Source organism: Kryptolebias marmoratus, linkage group LG5, assembly GCF_001649575.2.
Source record: "Kryptolebias marmoratus isolate JLee-2015 linkage group LG5, ASM164957v2, whole genome shotgun sequence".
Lineage (NCBI taxonomy): Eukaryota > Metazoa > Chordata > Actinopteri > Cyprinodontiformes > Rivulidae > Kryptolebias > Kryptolebias marmoratus.
Genome location: NC_051434.1, coordinates 7,060,343 through 7,078,515, shown reverse-complemented (window position 1 = coordinate 7,078,515; position 18,173 = coordinate 7,060,343). Strand labels below are relative to the sequence as shown.

The 18,173-nt window shown below is 42.0% G+C and overlaps 1 protein-coding gene across 3 annotated transcripts; it reads left to right on the top strand.

Annotated features, from left to right (window-relative positions):
- The first annotated feature begins 3,114 nt into the window (after nt 1-3,114).
- rprd2a (regulation of nuclear pre-mRNA domain containing 2a) lies at nt 3,115-17,506 on the top strand. 3 transcript variants are annotated; one of them, XR_003039525.2, is made up of 12 exons: nt 3,115-3,620; nt 7,711-7,840; nt 8,409-8,560; nt 8,754-8,806; nt 8,892-9,018; nt 9,116-9,291; nt 10,404-10,746; nt 10,819-11,007; nt 11,139-11,321; nt 11,436-13,292; nt 15,355-15,537; nt 16,551-17,506. XR_003039525.2 is itself a non-coding variant. In XM_017419699.3 (10 exons), the coding sequence occupies exons 1-10, from the start codon at nt 3,446-3,448 to the stop codon at nt 13,088-13,090; spliced, it is 3,183 nt and encodes a 1,060-aa protein (XP_017275188.1). In that variant the 5' UTR covers nt 3,115-3,445; the 3' UTR covers nt 13,091-13,891. The 3 variants fall into 3 exon arrangements, 1 of the variants encoding a protein (XP_017275188.1); XR_003039526.2 differs by having other exon boundaries at nt 16,516-17,506; XM_017419699.3 differs by lacking the exons at nt 15,355-15,537; nt 16,551-17,506 and having other exon boundaries at nt 11,436-13,891.
- The last annotated feature ends 667 nt before the right edge of the window (nt 17,507-18,173 follow it).

Genomic DNA, 18,173 nt, shown 5'->3' with positions numbered 1-18,173 from the left:
GATTACATAAGCATAAAGTAAGGCCGGTCTGTTTAGCCTGCCAGGCACATTGAAACGGAGGAGGAGGAGGAGGAGGAGGAGGAGGAGGAGCGCAGAGAGACACTTATTAACCCCCGACTGTCCAGCCTGGGCCCTGATAAGAGATTGCACTATGTTTTTACGATTGTTCGCAGGAAGTTCACTGTCATGTAATGTGTTAAAGCAGTCCTTGCATTTAGTATCTTTGGATATAAAACAGCCCTAAATGTATCAGCGTAGGATTTATTATTGTTAATATTGGAGAACAACAAGTGCCAGGATGAGTAAATTATTTAAAATGGGATTTATCGTATCTTCCAGTTACCTACAGTGGAAACCATCGCTATTTTTTAGGCATTTTATGAAGTTTTTTTTTAATGTATTTTTCGAGCCTGCTGTGTTGTTAAAATCATATTTATATAAGATGGAACAAGGGAGGCTCTCATAAAGAACCCAGTGTTCTCCGTAGTGGTTTATAAGAACGTGTTCTTCTGCCCGTAAGCTCCGCCCATCCGGGAAAATCAAGTCTTGGTGGTATTTTTTTTTAACGTGTGATCTGCTGATGAGCCTGTTATCGCATAGCCTGAAGTTTTCCGTGTCTTTTTTTTTTTTTTTTTTTACAGAGGAGCTGTATTATTTAAACGTTAAAGACAATTTAAAAAAACAGATTTTATTTTGTACCTGACTGACCGTAGGATGTACGTCGACGTGTAGCTGCTGCCAAAACGTGCCAAACGAATCCTTTACTATCACACACAAGCTCTGTTTGTGATTTACTTCAACATTATCACCAATCGTCGAGTTTGGGGAGCAAATGTGGGAAATACTCACTAAATACTATATTGTTGTTTCTGGCAGGGGGGGGTTGAAATTTAAGAATTTGCGTGTGCTTTTAAGAGCGAGAAGACGTCGATGTATTTAAGCGCGAGTGATGCATCTGTACTTTGGATGACGGCGAGGAAAAATGTTACACACCTGCGAGCGTCTAAGAAGTTGTAGTGACGACTTCTTCCGACACTTTTTATAGGGAACAGTTTAGGAATTAAGAGATAATTTAGCTTTTTTTTTTTTTAAATTATTAAGGCTTGAGAAGCTCCAGAAACGTGCCAGAATGAGAGCAACTTCTGTGCCTGATTTAAGTTTACTGTAAGTGCTGAACTGTTAAAGAAGCAATAAAAACATCTTTGAGGTGAGAAACTATTTTTAATCATAATTTAATTTTCTTTACAGCACTTTTGGGTTTTTATCACTGTGGTTTAAGTCGGGTTTCATCCACGCAGAGTGCTGGTTTGTCACCAATCGGCCTTATTTATAATCACTAAAACACTACGATTGTCTGACTTTTAATCCTACGAGGACATTATTCAAAGGTGGACAATTATTAAATGAAATTAAATGAAAGAAATGACCGTGCGTGCCACAGAAAACCAGACTTTTCTTAGACTTCATCCTGTTTTGACTCCTGAATTTGTTTTTGTTTTTATCGTAAGCACAAAGCAGAGCACGTTTTTTTTGTTTCCGTTTCGAGTTTCGCCAATAAGAGTAAATCTATTTCACAGTGGTTTGTTTGAAAATGATCTTGTTTTGTCCGTTTGTTTCTTATCATTTTGTTCTTTCTGGAGATTGCTTGATAAATGCATATTTTTATACAATAAATAATAAAGTAATTTATGAAACCTCTAGCTGTCTGCTTATTGAGATTCCTGACGCCAGGCTCACATTTTCTGAAACGAGTTCAACTTTTACAGTTTGCTTGTTTTGAGACTAAAAGTATCTGCTTTATGGCTTTTCAGTTTGGATCATTTAAAGATTAAAAAACAGAAAATCTAAATCTGCTGCAACAAAGAGTTTACATTTTATTTATCTTTTGTTAAACCTTGAGTAAAAGTGCTATTAATGTGCTATTGCTTTTGATTTGGCACTCTTGTTTTTAAAGCATTATTTGCTCCCATGTAAAAATAACTAAAAAAAATTGAACTTGAACTACTTTTAGCTACTGCTCTGCTACTTTCAGCTAGCATTTAGTTATCTTTTTGGTACCTTTAGGTACTTTTCTGCTACATTTTAACCAGCATTCTTCTTGTTTTAGCTGGCCTTTTACTACTGTTAGCTTTGAGCTAGCATTTTGCTACTTTTATTTAGTATTTTTGCCCCTTTTTAGCTACTGCTCTGCTCCTTTTTATTTAGCCTTTTGCTACTTTCAGCTTCTGTTAGCTAGCCTTATACCAGGGGTGGAAATTAGCACCCGCCACCGGCCAAATGCGGGTAAATATTTGAAGTGGCGAATTTGATTTGAATTTGATCAACACACACCACTGTGGCGGGTTGGCAATTTGAACAGAAAAGGTGTTATTTGTCCTCCTGACATATAGGGGGCAGTAATGTGCTCGAGTTNAGGGGCAAATATTTCTCATTAAAAAAACAAAAAAACATAATTCTTTTAAAAATAAAATGTGCTAATAAACACAGGTAAGGAGTTGTTGGTAAATTATTTTTGTCCTGTGTTTTAGAGGGGGAACAGATTATTTCAGACGACTGAAATATTTGGTTCCCCCTGGTAACTTTTGCAAAAAAACAACAACAAATGTCTCCAAATTCACAGGACTTGTTGTCCATGATGAGAGGAATGAACACAGTTAAGGATTTTTGGTAAATTATTTTTCTCCTGTGTTTTAGAGGGGGAACCGATTATTTCAGACGGCTGAAATATTTGGTTCCCCCCTGGTAACTTTGGCAAAAGAAGAACAAATGTCTCGAAATTCACAGGACTTGTTGTCCATGATGACAGGAATAAATCACACAATTTTTAATTTCCACCCCTGCCTTATACTAGTTTTAGCTTTTACCTAGCCTCTTGCCACTCCTAACTTTTAACCAACCTTTTACTACTATTAGCTTCGAGCTAGCTTTTTGCTACTTTTGGCTTTTTAACAACTTCCCCAGCAAATTTCAGCTAAGTCATTCATTACAGCATTCACACACTGATTTTATTTTATTTTTATTTTTTGTGACTCAGCCAGCAGATGGCGCTGTGTACAGGGCAGAGTTGTCATTACACTCCGCTCCGCCAGGTGGCGCCACAATCGCGTCGTGTTTGCGGAAATGTTTATCTCCCTCACCAGGATGTCGTGAGGCGCTAAGTTTTAACCATAAGTGGCAAATAATAACACCAATTACCTGTGGGTCTCCGGTCTCACTCTGGGTCATTTCCATGCACGGAAAAATAAATCGGAACCAGCCGAGCCGAAGGTTATTTCTGCGTAAGATTACCGCGGGGAGCCGAGCGGCTGCGGGACGCGATGCTGTCTGTAGCGTTAAGCTAACCATGCTAAGCTAAGCGAGCTGCCCTCGGGAGAACTATATTTTGGAATGATAAAGTGAAACAAACAAAAAAACAAAATAAATAAAAAACAAAGCTCCTGCGGACATGGCAGCGGGAGCAGGAGCCGCTTCGGGCACGTCCTTGGAGTCAACTCTGGACAAGAAGTTTCGAAATGTCTCGAACACGATGGACTCCATTCAAGGACTATCAACGTGGTGCATCGACAACAAGAAGTACCACAGCCTCATCGTGCGACACTGGATGAAGTGTTTGAGGAAAGGTAGGCATCTTTACCACCTGAACTTACTGCTGGAATAACAGGATCCACTGCTTAAATCATTAGCTTTCATTGAACCGGATATTTGTGATGTAAACATCAAAAACACAACAAAATAAACACACCTTTAAATACAACACGTAAAGTAATATTGTTGAAATTCTGCTTTTATCTTCTGTGATAAAGTAAATTTCCATATGCACACAATACGCTATCTTTAGTACATTTTTGCTTCCCAAACGAACGACTTTTTAAGGACATCTTCAGTAATTATGCATGTCTGAGTCCTTGTATCTGTTCATTTTAATGATTTTTATCCTCAGTAAAAGACAATAAACTGAACTTTTGAATCATTCCGGCGTAAAAATGGCAACAAAACTCAAGGGATGGACCAACATGGCAGAAAAACATGCATTGTTCCCTTTTAAAGTCTTCATTTGTCCTCCTCTTGTCTCGTTTTCCCAAATCTTTTTAGGGACAAACGTATTCCGAGATATAATGAGTTTTCAGCTAGAAGCTCCTCACGGATCACCTTATTGTCTCAAAAGTAGTTTTCGTGCCTGTCAAACGTTTTTTATCTTTGGTATATTAAATGTTTTAACATTCAGTCGCCTCAGATTCCATTTGGTAAATGCATTAAGTTTACTTCACATCAACAGAAGATACTTTGTTTATTTAATGTTTTGATTTACGTTATCTGTAGGCATCAAGGAAAGGATGAAGATGTATTAACAAGTTAATAGTTTTGATTTTAAACTACTATATTTTCTGCTGCGTCTCTTAAGATGAGATTTGAGAACGACAGACATTTAATTGAAGAAATTGTTTGATTTATGAGTTCATGTCTTCGTAAAATCTTCATTAGTGAGCAAGAGACCATTTAGGAAGCTGTTATTTTCTCTGTTTTGGGTGTTTGTGCCTTGCCTCCTAATGAGTGTAAGAATGACTGAGAACAGATCGTTAGTTGAGTTTTATCCTTCTTTATTATGATTGTATGTTTATTTATTAAAAATAGGTGAAGTTTTTCAGTTAAAAATCTAAATTTCCGTCGTCTTGATTGCATTGTTGTCGTTTTGCTCGAGCTCGTGTCACATCATCTGCCAAAAATAATGTAGAAAAGTGTTTTTTATTTTTATTTTAGAGGTTTAGTTAGTAAACGAGGTCAGAACTTACTGATCCCGGCTTTTATCGACGACTCCGTTCTGTGAACGATCGACAGCATTAGGTTCTTACTTCTCCTCCAGGATGACATTCAGGGTTCACGACTGAACAACACCGTTTTCTTCATGATGGTTGATTTTTGGCCTGATGTGGTTTTCTAGCTGCCTTCGACTGCCTGTGTGTTGTCTAAACTTCCCGTTTTGTTTGTGTGAATAATATCTTTAACCACACTTCAGGACGGAGGTTTATAATCCCTGCAGTGACATCGACAGCCCAGCTGTTAAACGGATTCATTTCTTCCCGCCGGTCGATTAGATGCTCAGGTCTGCAAGAAATCTGTCCAGGTTTCCATTAGTGTTAGCTGAAAGTCTGTGAGGAAGAGGATGAAGAGGAAACAAACACTTAAATCCATAAAGTAATGACTCAGTCTGGTAATTAATCACTGATTGATAATTATTCAGGTCGTCTTTTAGGAACAAAAGCTAAACAGTTTGCACAACTCTTTATTTCCCATTAATTTTCTTTAATACCATCATTAATATTATAAGTTTATTTCACAATTTTAGAAATTTTACATGTTAATGAATCTATAATTGGTTAACAAATCAGTATTTAATGAACACCTATGATATAATGCCAATAATATTAAATAAACAACGTGAAACGTTGGAATATCAACTTTTAAAGTCGTTCTTTTTGCGCTCATTTTCATCGATATGTCGCCTCAGATCTGAACGATAGATATTCTTCCTTTTTTTGCATTTTATTCTGTAAAAGATTGTAACTTCTTTGTAATCATCCTTTGGTGTAACAGGCCTCTATGTTGCTCCTTTTGAAGCCATTTTGTTTGTCAAGCATCAAGGTCACGGGATAAAAACCCAGGAAGTGAGTTAAGCTTTGACTTTATTTGGCATCAGGCAATTTCCTTTATAAATATTGATCTTATACAGATGGATAGTAGTGGTATATTAGGAAGGTTGTAACGTTTTACAGGAAATGTTTCTGATTCACGTCTTCATGTTTACCTGATAAAATGTAAAATTCGTTGTGGATTTGCCCTCATCATGTGACATTACGCCCCCGCTGTTTTTTAAAATCACTCATTTCCTTTAGATCTCTCCTGTAATTTTTTACTTTCTTTTTAAACTGTGAAGATTTTTACAGCAGGAGCTAAACTACACCTGTGTTGTTTACTTCTCATGTTTTGTGTATTTTTTGCGATCAGTACAAAAAAACGTCCTTTTTATATCAGATTAGCCGCTGATGTTGATGATATTAGTTTTCCAAAAGGCCTAAATGGGTTTTTATTTTATGTCTGTCGTGATTTATATGAAGAACGTTAATTTGTCTGGGTTAGCTCAGGTGGCTTTGGTTCACGTTGGTTCTCTGGTTCTGCTGACGGCAGCGTGTGCTGCATCTTTTGACGGAAAACGGTCTCCTAGAGACACTTTGTTCTGTTGGTCCCAGAAATCATCGTTCTGCCAAAATTCATCCCTTCATCCCGGGAAACAATAAAGTCTTTCCAATCTGTGAAATTAAACAAACAGCAGCTGCAGTTAATGCTCTGACCGTAGAAAACTTTTTAATGTTTTAAACGTCCATCATAAGACTGGTTGTATGACGCTGTCCTTCCGTCCAACTGTCTGTCCCTCTGTGGACAGTTTATTGTCCGTGCTCTAACTCTACAGCCATGTAACGTAACAATCGTAAACCTCACAGCTGGACACCTCATAGGGCAAGGATGATCCCTATTAATTTCAAGGACATGTGGTCAAAGGTCAAGCTTACTGGTGACCTTTTTGTGAAAACTTTGTCTGTGCTCTAACTCTGCAGCCGTGTAACGTAGGAATATTAAACCGCACAGCTGGACACCTCATAGGTAAAGGATGATCCCTGCTGATTTCAAGGTCAAAGGTCAAGGTCACAGGCGAACCCTTTGTGAAAATCTCGTCTGTGCTCCAACTCCGGTCACTTGTATTCATGATAGTTGTGTGAAGGAATTAATGATTTAGATTTTGATTATGGGAGTATTATTATGAGTATTATGTACCGTTGGTGGTACTCTTCTTATTGAGTCACATCAAAACTTACAAGAAGTACTTTAAAACAGTAGTACACAAAGGTTACCTATCCTAACGTGGTCGTATGAAGAGTCATGTAAGAGATTTGACAAAGAACAACGACCCAAAACTCATTACTGCACGTAATAAATAATCGCTGTAAATTAATTAGGCTAAAACCAGATTCATGCTGCCGTTTGTAGTGGCTGATACAACCATCGAACGTGGGATTTATTTAGCTTTGATTAAAATAAAAGTTCTGACGTCTAATAAGATGTCGTCTCGTTGTTGTAGTTATTGTTTTTATTCTTGCTTCCAGATCATCGGTTTCCTGTAAACTTGCATCGTTCAGTTGTTTTGTTTAGCATCTCTTTGTAGTTCTGGATTAATTCATCTTCTGTAACAGTTTCTAATATTGTTGGGAGCCTGAGCGGGCCTGAAAACATCGATTTAATGTTGGGACTAAAACAAAAATACTCGTAATGACACGATGTGTGATCCAAAAACAAGCTGCTGTTCTGAAAGCTGCTGATTGGCTGCACATATTCTGTCAGTGATTGAGTTTATTTATTTAAAGGGATTAATTATTTTTGCAGTTTAAAAGATTAACATCTTAGCTTTATATCCTATATTTACTTTCCCTTTTAAACAGTTTGCTTATATTAGTATTAAATCAGAAAATGAGATTGTTTAGCCTTTTTTAGACGTGTTTATTATTATTTCTTATGGGGTTTAAGGCGGTGATGGGTGGGTTTGATAACAAATATTAATTGGTACCAATAAGGCTCATAGAAATAGTTTAAAAACTGTCTAAAGGGACAACATCCTGTTTGGTTATTTGGACTCCACATTTGTCTTTTTCTCCTCCACAGCTAACGCCTCCCACAGGCTCAACCTCCTTTACGTCGCCAACGACGTCATTCAAAACTGCAAAAGGAAAAACGCCATCGTTTACCGGACGGCATTCGCCGAGGTGCTACAAGACGCCTTCCTACTGGTCAAGTAAGCAGACTTATGGTTTGATGGAGGGGCCACAGTCCTGAAATATGGATGGAGAAGATCTGGAGTTGGGATATTTGAGGATGGGAAGCTTTAATTTTAGACTTTTTGCACAGATTTTCCATCCAGTTCCTTTAAAACACCTTTTTGGTTTTACGTTATTGAGAATCTTTCAGCATATTATACGATACTTTCCAGTCACTACTTGATATTTTGAAGCATCGAGAGGAAACAGCAAACTTTGTACGAGCTTTCAAATCCTGTTTTTTTACAGCTGTCTCCTGAGCGCTCAGGACAGACTCCCCTCCCTACACCTCATCCATACAATAAGAGTTTCATACAATAAGAGAGCCTTTTCCAGCATAAAATCACCTGCTTTGTGTGTTTAAACTACAGCTGTGGGCTAAAGTTGAGCCATATTGTTTACATAATCTCCTGAACATCTCTAAAGTTTATGAGTGAAATCAGCTTGAATAATTACCTGGATTTGTTTCATTTAAAGACATGTTTTGTGCATAAATAAAGACTAATTTCCCTGATTTTTTTTTTTTTTTTTTTTTACATTTTTTAGCACCGAAGGAGACCCCAAAATGATTAAATCAGTGGAGAGGATTCTGTCCATCTGGGAGGACAGGGATGTGTATTCAGGGACACTCATTACTGAGCTCAGGAATACTTTAGCTAAAGAAGAGTCCCCCCCTGAGACGCCTGTGGAGCAGAAAAGTGAGTGCCGTTCTTATTCTTGTCATTTTTAACTCCATTTAGCGTCATCATTCAAGGTTTACAGCTCTGTTCTCCGTCTCCGGGGTTTATTTTTTAGAAACGTGTGGTATTTAGATGTTAAGTCTGTCATACTTTGATGCTCACTAACATTGTTACTGTTTTATATGATTTGCTGATTCTTGTGTTTTTAAAGCTCCAGTTGAGTCTAAAGCAGATCTGCGGTCCAAGATTGTGGCTGAGTTTGTGGTAAGGATTTAAATGAACCCCGACTTACCTGCAATGCTGCCATTTACCAAGTTTTGTGTCGACTGAACCCCTTTTGTGCTTTTAGCCGCAGTCTCTAATCGAACAGCTGTCCAAGTACAAGAGATCTCTGGAGGAGGTTGATATCCGAGAGAAACAGCTGGCTGCTATGAGGGTCGACATCTTCAGCTCGGATGCTCTCAAGAAACTCAAAGGTGCCTAACTAGGTCGTCCTTTCGCCGTTGAATGGTCTCGATTTCGGTTTTCTCGCGAATCCTTTGGAGCTCATGCCCACACGCTCGACTCTTGCAGATAAGGCGGGGGGAAAGAAGTTCTCCAGGGACTTTGAGGAGGGGAGCGCTCAGCTGCAGGAATTCATCAGGTTCTACGAGCAGCAGTCCAAAACCGGCCCCCCGCTCCTGGAAGCGCTCAGCAACGCGGATATCTTCTATGAGATGCAGTACAAAGAGGTCAAGATTGTCGCAAACGTGAGTCACTTCATGTGTCTAAGTTAATTTCCTTCAGCTCCAGGGAGATTAAAGGAGTCGTTCAGACTTTTTTTTGAAGGTGGGTTTTTTGTAGAATATTTACGAGCAGTCAGCATCTTACCTGCAGTAGATGTTTGAGTAAAGAGAAGACTTATAGAGTCAAGACTGTTAGTACCTTAATGTAAATATAAGGTAATTTTTTCCATCTAAAACAACTAAAAACTAAAAATATACAAAAATAACTAAAACGTTCGGTACAACAAAACAAAACTTGTTAAAATTCTTCAAACACACATCAGGATTTAAACATATCCTGTTTGAAATTTGAATTATTTTCAGTCTGATTTAGGATTTGCATGATTTTCAAATTGTTGAATTTTGGACATTTTCAGAAACAGATTCCTGCGTTTGACGCACCCGTGTGTTCAGATCCTCCGCTCATTATGAAGCGCACTACGTCCGGAGTCTGCCATTTTGTAGTGCTGTTTGAAATTTTACCTGTGGCTTTTCAGCCACGATATGGCTCTTTAGAAGCTGCTCATGTGGTTCAGTGGTAGTACGCAGACGTTGTACGCTACGTCAGTGGAAAAATGGACCATAATGCACTGGGGCCGGAGCCGCCGCTAATCGAGGCTGTTGATCCTAAATCTGTAAAGTGAGCCACGTTTCTTCCGTTAAAATGTTGTGTTGCTTGTTTTTAATATTTACGCACACACTCCAACTTTAAAATTAACTGATCTGTACAAAAAAAGTGTTTTGCTGATGATGATAATTCATAACTTTAGCATATCGAAGGTTCTTGTTTCGTTACGATTGAAAGGTGTTAAAAAAGAGTGATAAATATGGGTAAATGAATTTTATGTCAGTGTTGATTACGTTTTCTCGGCCAAAACCGGTGAAAGGATGTCCATCATGTCAGGTTAGACGTCCTGCAGGTGTTTGACATCTGATGAGAATACTTAATCATGTGAGCGCGACACAGTGAGCGAGTGAGTGAACATTTCTGACACGGCACGAGTGTTTTATGGTTTTTATTCAGCTTGGAAGGTTTGATTTGGGGCATTTTCAGGTTTGTGGTGTGACTCAGAAGCTGAACTTTGTCTCCTCCTCAGGCTTACCAAACATTTGCAAACCGGGTGTCCCACCTCAAACGTAAACTGGACGCCCTGAAGTCCTCCGTGCCAGACCTGGACGACTCGCCCATCCCCTCGCCCTCTGCGGACGCACCTTCTCCAACCGGCTCCGAGTCCCCGTTTCACGGCATGGAGCTGGCCGATCCCGATCCGGAGCTCGACGGCTCTGCTATGGACGATGACACCGAGCCGCCGGCCCCCAGCCCTCTGTCCTCGCCGGGAGGCTCGCCCAAACGCACAGACGCTCTCGGAGAAAATGACAATCGTCAGGTGGAGGACATGGAGCTCTCTGAGGAGGAAATGGACGGCGGCGGAATCATAGGTGAGCAGATATTCACTGACAAATTATCCGCCTGACTTACCTGCATCTGAACTTTTCTGCTTTTCGTTTCAGTTGAGGAGTCGACCAAACCTCTGCGTGTACCGGAGGAGGCCGCTCCCGTTTCTGCAAAAATGAAACCCTCTGTAGCGACGGAGCCGGTTGTCCCTCGAGCCGCCGTCCCTTCGGCTGCCATGGGAAGCGTGGACATTGACAAGATTGGCTCCATCCTCAACAGCATCAACCCAGTCAAGAAGAACACAGGTGAGTTCCTGTTGCTGTTTTTAGGGTAATCCTTACCTCGTAGCCCTGATGTCTTTGTAACGAGCCTTGAGAGATTTGCTGGGATCCTGTTGGAGTCACAGGATACATGACGGTCTGGTTTTATCTTGCAGGGCTGGTGACAGAGAGTCCTCCTACAGCTGCGCCCACTACTTCCTGTGTGAAGCCCAAACCTGCTGCTCCTTTGGCCCTACAGGACGCCAGTTCTTTAATTAACTTCCTCTCCAAGGTGGATATGAATCCTGCAGACCTCCTCAGCGCTCTGTCCAAAGTTCAGGGTCAAAGCAGCCTTAAAGGTGATTATGTGGGTTCTTTTAATGGTTTTGAAGCGATATGGTTGCTGGAGATTTGACAATAAAAGCAGCACACCTGCTTTAAACACTGTTGTGTGTTTTGTTTTTTATATTTAGGCATCACTTCTCACCTGTCACCGGATGTTGGCCCAGATGGCCCCACTGCCAGCAATAATACCCCCTCTCCCTTATCCACCTCTTCATCCGAAGGTCCCTCTCAGAGCGGGTCTCCCTCTCGTGATGCACCCGCGCCTCCTTCGTCAGACTCTGCCGTGCAGCAGAGCTCCGGCGCTCCAGCAGCCCCTGAAACGTCCAACAAAGCCTCCGCTCTGGTCCAGGCTCTTCACAGAGATATGGACCTGGCTACAGAAACAGAGCAGTCTTTCTCCTCTGTAAGTCTGGAGTCTAAAATCCACAACTTTCTGCGGGGAAACCAGGTCTTTAGTGCGTTTGACTTGAGTTTTTCAACAAACCCGGCACCCGAAGCAGAACATTTCAGCCCAGCGGCTGTCGCAGACAACCAAGATGGGACCCCGGTTAGGGACGAAGGAGGAGGGACCCCAACTCAAGACGAGATCATGGACAAGCCGGCGGTGGTCCCTTTCGCCGCTAGCATAAATCCGTTAGCTGCCGGTGAAGCTGTCAAAGCAGCTTCTGTGTTATTTGAGAACAGCAAACAGCAGATTCCCAACAATCCCCTTCAGACTCACTCCCAGCCAAGTGTGGCTCAGAACGGGCAGGTCTTCCACTCATTCCCGTACGGCAAACAGGACTCATCGGAGGCTGGGATTACTGCACCTGCTGCCCATTATCCTGCGCAGACGGGGGGGCCTGGACCTGGACTCGGCGCTCCAGGCGGTGCCGGTGGCACACAGACTATTGAGGGCTTTAAAGGAGGGAATGAGCGGAGTTGGTTTGGTGATGGTTACCCAGAGGGGGGCGCTCAGCAGCTTGGTGGCTACAACGTGTTAGTGTCTGGAGGGGTCAGAGAAAACAACACATCGGGACTTTATCCGTACCAAACAGAGCAAACACAGAAACCACAAGAGTTGGCCTCAAACCAGGGGCCCACCGCGGCCCCTTCCTTCTTTAAAAACGCCCTTCCTCCTGTCCCAAAGCTGCCGCCCCCTCCGACTGCGTTTGATTTCCCTCCACCCCCGAGCGGTATGATGAGCCTCCCGGAGCAGGAGCCGATTCCCAGCTCGAACGCAGCGGGCGTGTTCGGCAGCAGCAGGGGCAGCGCCATCAGCGGGATGGTGGTTCATGACCACCAGCACACGTCGTCGCTGCGTCCTGACGATTCGTTCCGCGACCCGCACCGCCCTCACCCAAACGACCTGCATTACCACGACGAGCCCAGAGAGCGCGACGCCCACTTTTGTCACGATGATCCCTACTACCCCCCAAACGACGCCTATTTCAGACCCGGGAGCCCCCCGCACCCTTACGCAAGACCCCGGGGGCACCTCAGTCCCCCACTCTCGCCCTCGGGGGACCACTTCTTTCCCCGTGACTTTCAGCAGCACAGCCCTCCTCCTCGTCCTATGAACTTCACGCCGAGGCGACCGCCTCGTGAAATCCGCCATCCCGGTCTGAGGCCGCCACTTCGCCCCCCTCACCCAGCACTCCACCCGCCCATAAGAGGGCCCCCTCGCCCGCCTTTCCCTCGGTTCCAGGGCCCCGACCCGAGGTTAAGATGCAAGCGGCCAGGTTTTAGAGGAAGGGGTCCGATGTTCCCTCCAAAAAGACCCTTCCTCCCACCGCGGTACTGACGGGACGCTCTCTAACTCCCGGCCCGACCACCGCTGCCCCCGCGGAGCCTCTGAGGAAGGTGGGAGCAGCCGCCTAAACGTGCAGATCTCTGGGTGGGCGCGAGAGGACAGTGCAACCGAAGAATCTCCCCGAAGGAAGTCGGAGCCTCCGAGACGACCGCCGAGCTGAAGAGAGAAGACCGAAGAATAAAGAAAATAAAAGGTGGATATATATAACTATATATGATTCACTTTTTGTGTTATTTGCTCCACTTTGAAGCATCGCGTTGAATATTAAATCCGTAACGTAACCGAGGCGCATGCGGTCAGTCAGTTCCCTCCTTCTTCTTTTTCTTTTCCACCAGTTCAGACCAGAAAGAGTTATTTTTGCTACAAAACGTAATAAAATGTAGTCGTCGCGATGTTTCCTCTGTAATTTAGCGGTGGAGCAGTTCTGACTGCTCTTCTTCTACCATCGGCAGCAGCTGTCGGTAAAGACAAATTAAAAGTTCAGTTAAATTTGAGTGTGATAATCTGAGTGTATGTTATAGATTATTTGTTGCTTTTACAATAATATATTTGGTGAAACGTTTTTTTCCCGGGTTGTAGTTCTTGTGAAGCGATTTTTTTTCTCCCGTCGAATCCGAAAGAAGAACGCCGCAACTCTGGGGGGAAAAAATGGAGAGGGTTTTTTTTTCTCTCCCCCCTCCCCTCGGCCCACGACACAGACGGAGAAGAGTTTAACTCTGGAGGAGATGAAGATGTCCGTCTTCAGTTTTATTTCCTTGTACTGACTTAATAAAAACCTGAGTTTGAAACGTGTCTCGTTGTTTTCTTTCCTCTGGTTGTCGGCGGATCGCCGCCCCTGAATGTTGAATTCCTTCACCTCGGGTAAACGTGGCTGCTCAAACTGAGATTTAATCACAAAATACCTTCACACCGATGCAACAAAACCACGTGAATTTAAACAATTCAAAGTTTACTTTTAAATTTAAGGTGCAGATCACCCACCGTCTAATAAAATGTAAAATCATCCTGAAGGAAGAGAAATGTTGCCTTCAAATGTTTGTGCGAGTTTTTTTTAAAAAAGGGAGAAGAAAATTTAATCCTATTCCTGCTAAGATCATACAGGCACTTTGCCATTCCTCTAGTTTTGTGCAAATATTCAATTTTTTTTATCACTAATTCTAAAAATGATCGAACTGTAATGTTCACAGTAAGGTTGCACGTCTAGTTCAAGTTTTGTGGCAATAATTTTGAGCTAAAACACGATGCAAAGTGAGTTAGTGGCCCCGTTTGATTGCATTAGTGTCTTAAATTGACCTAGATTAGCATTTTCAGTATATTTGTGTTTATTTCTTCAGATTATGTGTTGAACTTGTTGCATTTTAGGCTCATTTAAGGAGTTAAATCAGCCGTTAAACGCTTGAAATGTGTCGCCTTCTTGGCCGGGTCGCTCTCAAAAAGGAGATTTTTCTAATAAATAAAAAGGATGTAATAATATAGAAGGCTTAAAATCTCTGATGTGTTGACCAGATGTCGAGCAGGTGATTGATTGGTGGGATTTCAGAGTTTTATTTGGAGTAAAAGGGCATCGTCGGGGGTCGTATTTCAAATTGATTTGAAGCCGAACCCTGGAAATAAAAATTAGGACGAATTGAAAGGGCAGCTGCAAAACTAATAAACGTTATTTACTTTAGATCCAATTAAGATTAAACTCAGTAATCCAGTTTTGAGAACTTCATCTAATTAACTATTGTGCAAACTCATATTTAATCTTTTTTTTTAATGGCTAAGAGGGGAAAAAAAAGATTAATCTGAAGTTTTGAGAACGTAGATGGCCCCAAAATCAGGCAGATTTATTTTAATTAGTTGCCAAAACGTTGTGTTTAGGTAACAGAGATAAAATCAGCCTCAGGTGAGATGATTAGAGGGAAAAAAGGGATAAATTAAAGAGAAAAGTTGAGTTTGGTTGTTTTATGTGCAGCAGAGGAGGAAATATTCCTGTCAGCAGGTGTCAGCAGACCTTTCCAGGATCATTTTGACTTTATTTTTTTAATCCTTTGCTACAGTTATCAAAGGTTATAAAACAGCTGAGTAATCATTTAATTATTTAGCGTACCATTTTTAATATTCCAGTTGCTTTTTTTTTAAATCAGGAAGCTTATTCGCTTGCATAACCGGAAACTCCTGCAGGTTACATTTGCACAAATCTGCTTTCCTTGAATTTTAACGTGTCTCCTGTCACGTCTCCTCCCTCCTTCCCATCCTGTTCTCCTCCTCAGGGATCCAGGAGCCACTTTGATGTGTCTGATGTGATGGAGAGGAGAGCGCCTGCCTCCACCCCCCCCACCCCCCACATGTTGGTCTGATGATGATGGAGGTGCTGCAGGTGGAGGGAGGGGGAGCTCTTTGAATCCTGCTCCTCTTCACGGTCTGTTACGAAGGCTGAGCGCCGCAGCAGCTGAGTAAGCTCCACAGTTTCTCCTCTCTGTTTTTTTTTTTCTAATACATCAGAAAAAGGCAAAGTGTCACCGTGCGGGGAAACCAAAACAATCGATAACAAACCGAACCGTGGAAGGCGTCGCTCCACTTCTCTGTGACTGTTTTGTTGCGTTTGACGAGAAAAGTTTGTTTTTTTTCCCCAACTTTTAAATGTCTTTTTAAATAAAGTCTTCTTGTTCGTATGAAAAGTAACAAGGATTCCGTTTCGTAGTGGTTTATTTGCAAAACAGAGCCAGGCATTCGCTTAAAGTGACGGTTCAAACCTTTTGAAGCGGCGTCCCTTTGGAAACATTACGAACAATAAGCATCAGGCTGCGATTCCTGAGGCGAGTCGGTGGCTCAAATCTGTAGAAAACTGTTCGTTCCATTTTTAAAAACAAATTTTCTGTTCCTCAAAAGGGGGGGAATTTTTATTTTTTTAAAGTCTATTGAAAAATAACGTCTGTGTCTAAAATAGTTACAGCATGTTTGAAACCTTCCAAGACCAAAAACCTAAACTTAAAACCAGTAGTCTGTTCGGTTTTATTACTCTGAATCTGAAGAATCTGATTCCCCCACGAATCAAAGTGGTTTAACCCAACCTGTCACCTGTCAATCACCGTCACTCCGCCTTAAAAGCATCCAAGATGGAGGCGCGGTCGAAGCGTCGCTGCAGTGCTTCTGACCACAAACGGACAAACGCAACAAATATATTTTCTTTAAAATTAAGTTTTGTTTTCTGTCTTTTGCGAAGAACAAATCTTCATTTTCCCAATAAAGGGCACTTTATGTTGGTGGTTGTTTGTTGTTTATTCTGCGTTTAGCATCTTTTTGTTTGTTTGTTTGTTTTTTAAACCAAACTGTTTGTGGTGTCAGGGGGTTTAGAAGCTCCGATCTGCACATCGTACCTCGTACCCAGGTTTACTGACTGCTTTTATGAATGTTTTTTATTTATCATCCAGGTTGTTTTTAGACCCGGACATGTTTTCTGTCACAGGAGCGCCCGCATGCAGGTGTCACAGCGCAGCTCTACTGCTCCTGAGATGGCTGAGAGGGGTCGGAGACAAAACTGAGACAGGTTGGAGACACCCGGGACAAAACTGAGACAAGTTGGAGACGCCCGGGACAAAACTGAGACGAGTCTGAGATCCCCAGGACAAAACTGAGACAAGTAGGAGACACTCAAGAAAAAACTGAGACGAGTCGGAGACACTCGAGACAAAATTGAGATGGGTTGGAGATGCCTGAGACAAACCTGAGACGGGTTGGAGACATCCGTGACGACTCTGTGACTATTTTAATTCGCGTTTATTGTTTTCTGAGCGCGGTTAAAGTTCGAGCGACAAGATCGTACTCGACTGAAGTGAGCATCCCAGCAGACGCTTTGGGACGTTTCGGGGACGCTTGTTGTTCGCCAGCGAGGCGCCGACGGTGGCAGTCGGACACCTGAAACCTGAGTCCAAGCAGAAAGCGGGGAATGTCGGCGCTCCTGTACGTTGTGGTTTCCGATCTAACGCCTGGAATTTAAGCTGCAGGAACAGGATGATGGAAGAATGTTAGCTTATTTGAAACTGCGACTTTTAAACACCCACCTGCCGCACCGAAACAGGTGAAACTTTTTATTAAAGGTCACTGATGATGTAACTGCCTCAGTCTGTTTGTTTGTCTGTTAGCAAACTTTCATCAACCCAATTCAAGATGGCTGCCACAGCCAGCTGACAGGCTGCAGCTCTGTCGGTTTTACAACTATTGAGCTACAATGTGGCGGGCAATCTGCGTCTTTTTCCATAAAAAGCTGTTTTTATTTCATAAAAATCTAAAAAACCTCTTTAGGTAAAGCTTCCTAAAAGCTGGAATTTGTTAAACTGAAACACATTTAATATAACTTGAAGTTCATGAGCTGTTTTTGTAAACTAATCAAATCAAATGTAATAAATTATCATTTTTGAGCAACATGATTTCATCTTGATGTATTTAATGCTGGTTAAATATTATGCTTGTTTTTTTTTTAAATAGGGCTTAAAAATTGATGTTCCTATATGATCAGCCACAGCAAGAAAAAGCATCTTATCTGTTATAAATCCTTAATTTAATCCATGTTCTACTTTTAGTAAATCCCTGCCTGTGATGAGAAAGTTTGAATATAAGACTCGTGTTTGCAGGGAGGTAAGGTTTCTCTTTTATTTTCGGCTCTGAGTGGATGAATCAGTTGGTAAAACACATTTAAATCTGCAGGCAGCATCTGTTTTCCCCTCTCCTGTGTTGGGCATGAATATTAACTCCCCTTCTGGCGTCATCTTGTGTGTTTGTCATAGTTACAAACGTGAAAATGACCTAAAATCAGGGCTCTGAAGCTCCTCTCTCAGCCATTTATTCACTGATTGATGGCAGGTGGGAGCTTTGAACCTCAGAGACAAGCCCATCAGAAGTGTTAGCATTTATATTTTAAAAAAAGAGGTTTGATCCCGCAGAGAGATTTGTGTTTGTTCAAAATAATCTCCATCGCTTTGCTGCTGAAGCCGAGCGGATCGTGACTCCTTTGAAGTGGCGGTCTGTGCGCATGCGCGGAGCACGCTGTCATGTGGGTTCATTGTTTACATGCTGCCGAAATCTGAAAGAG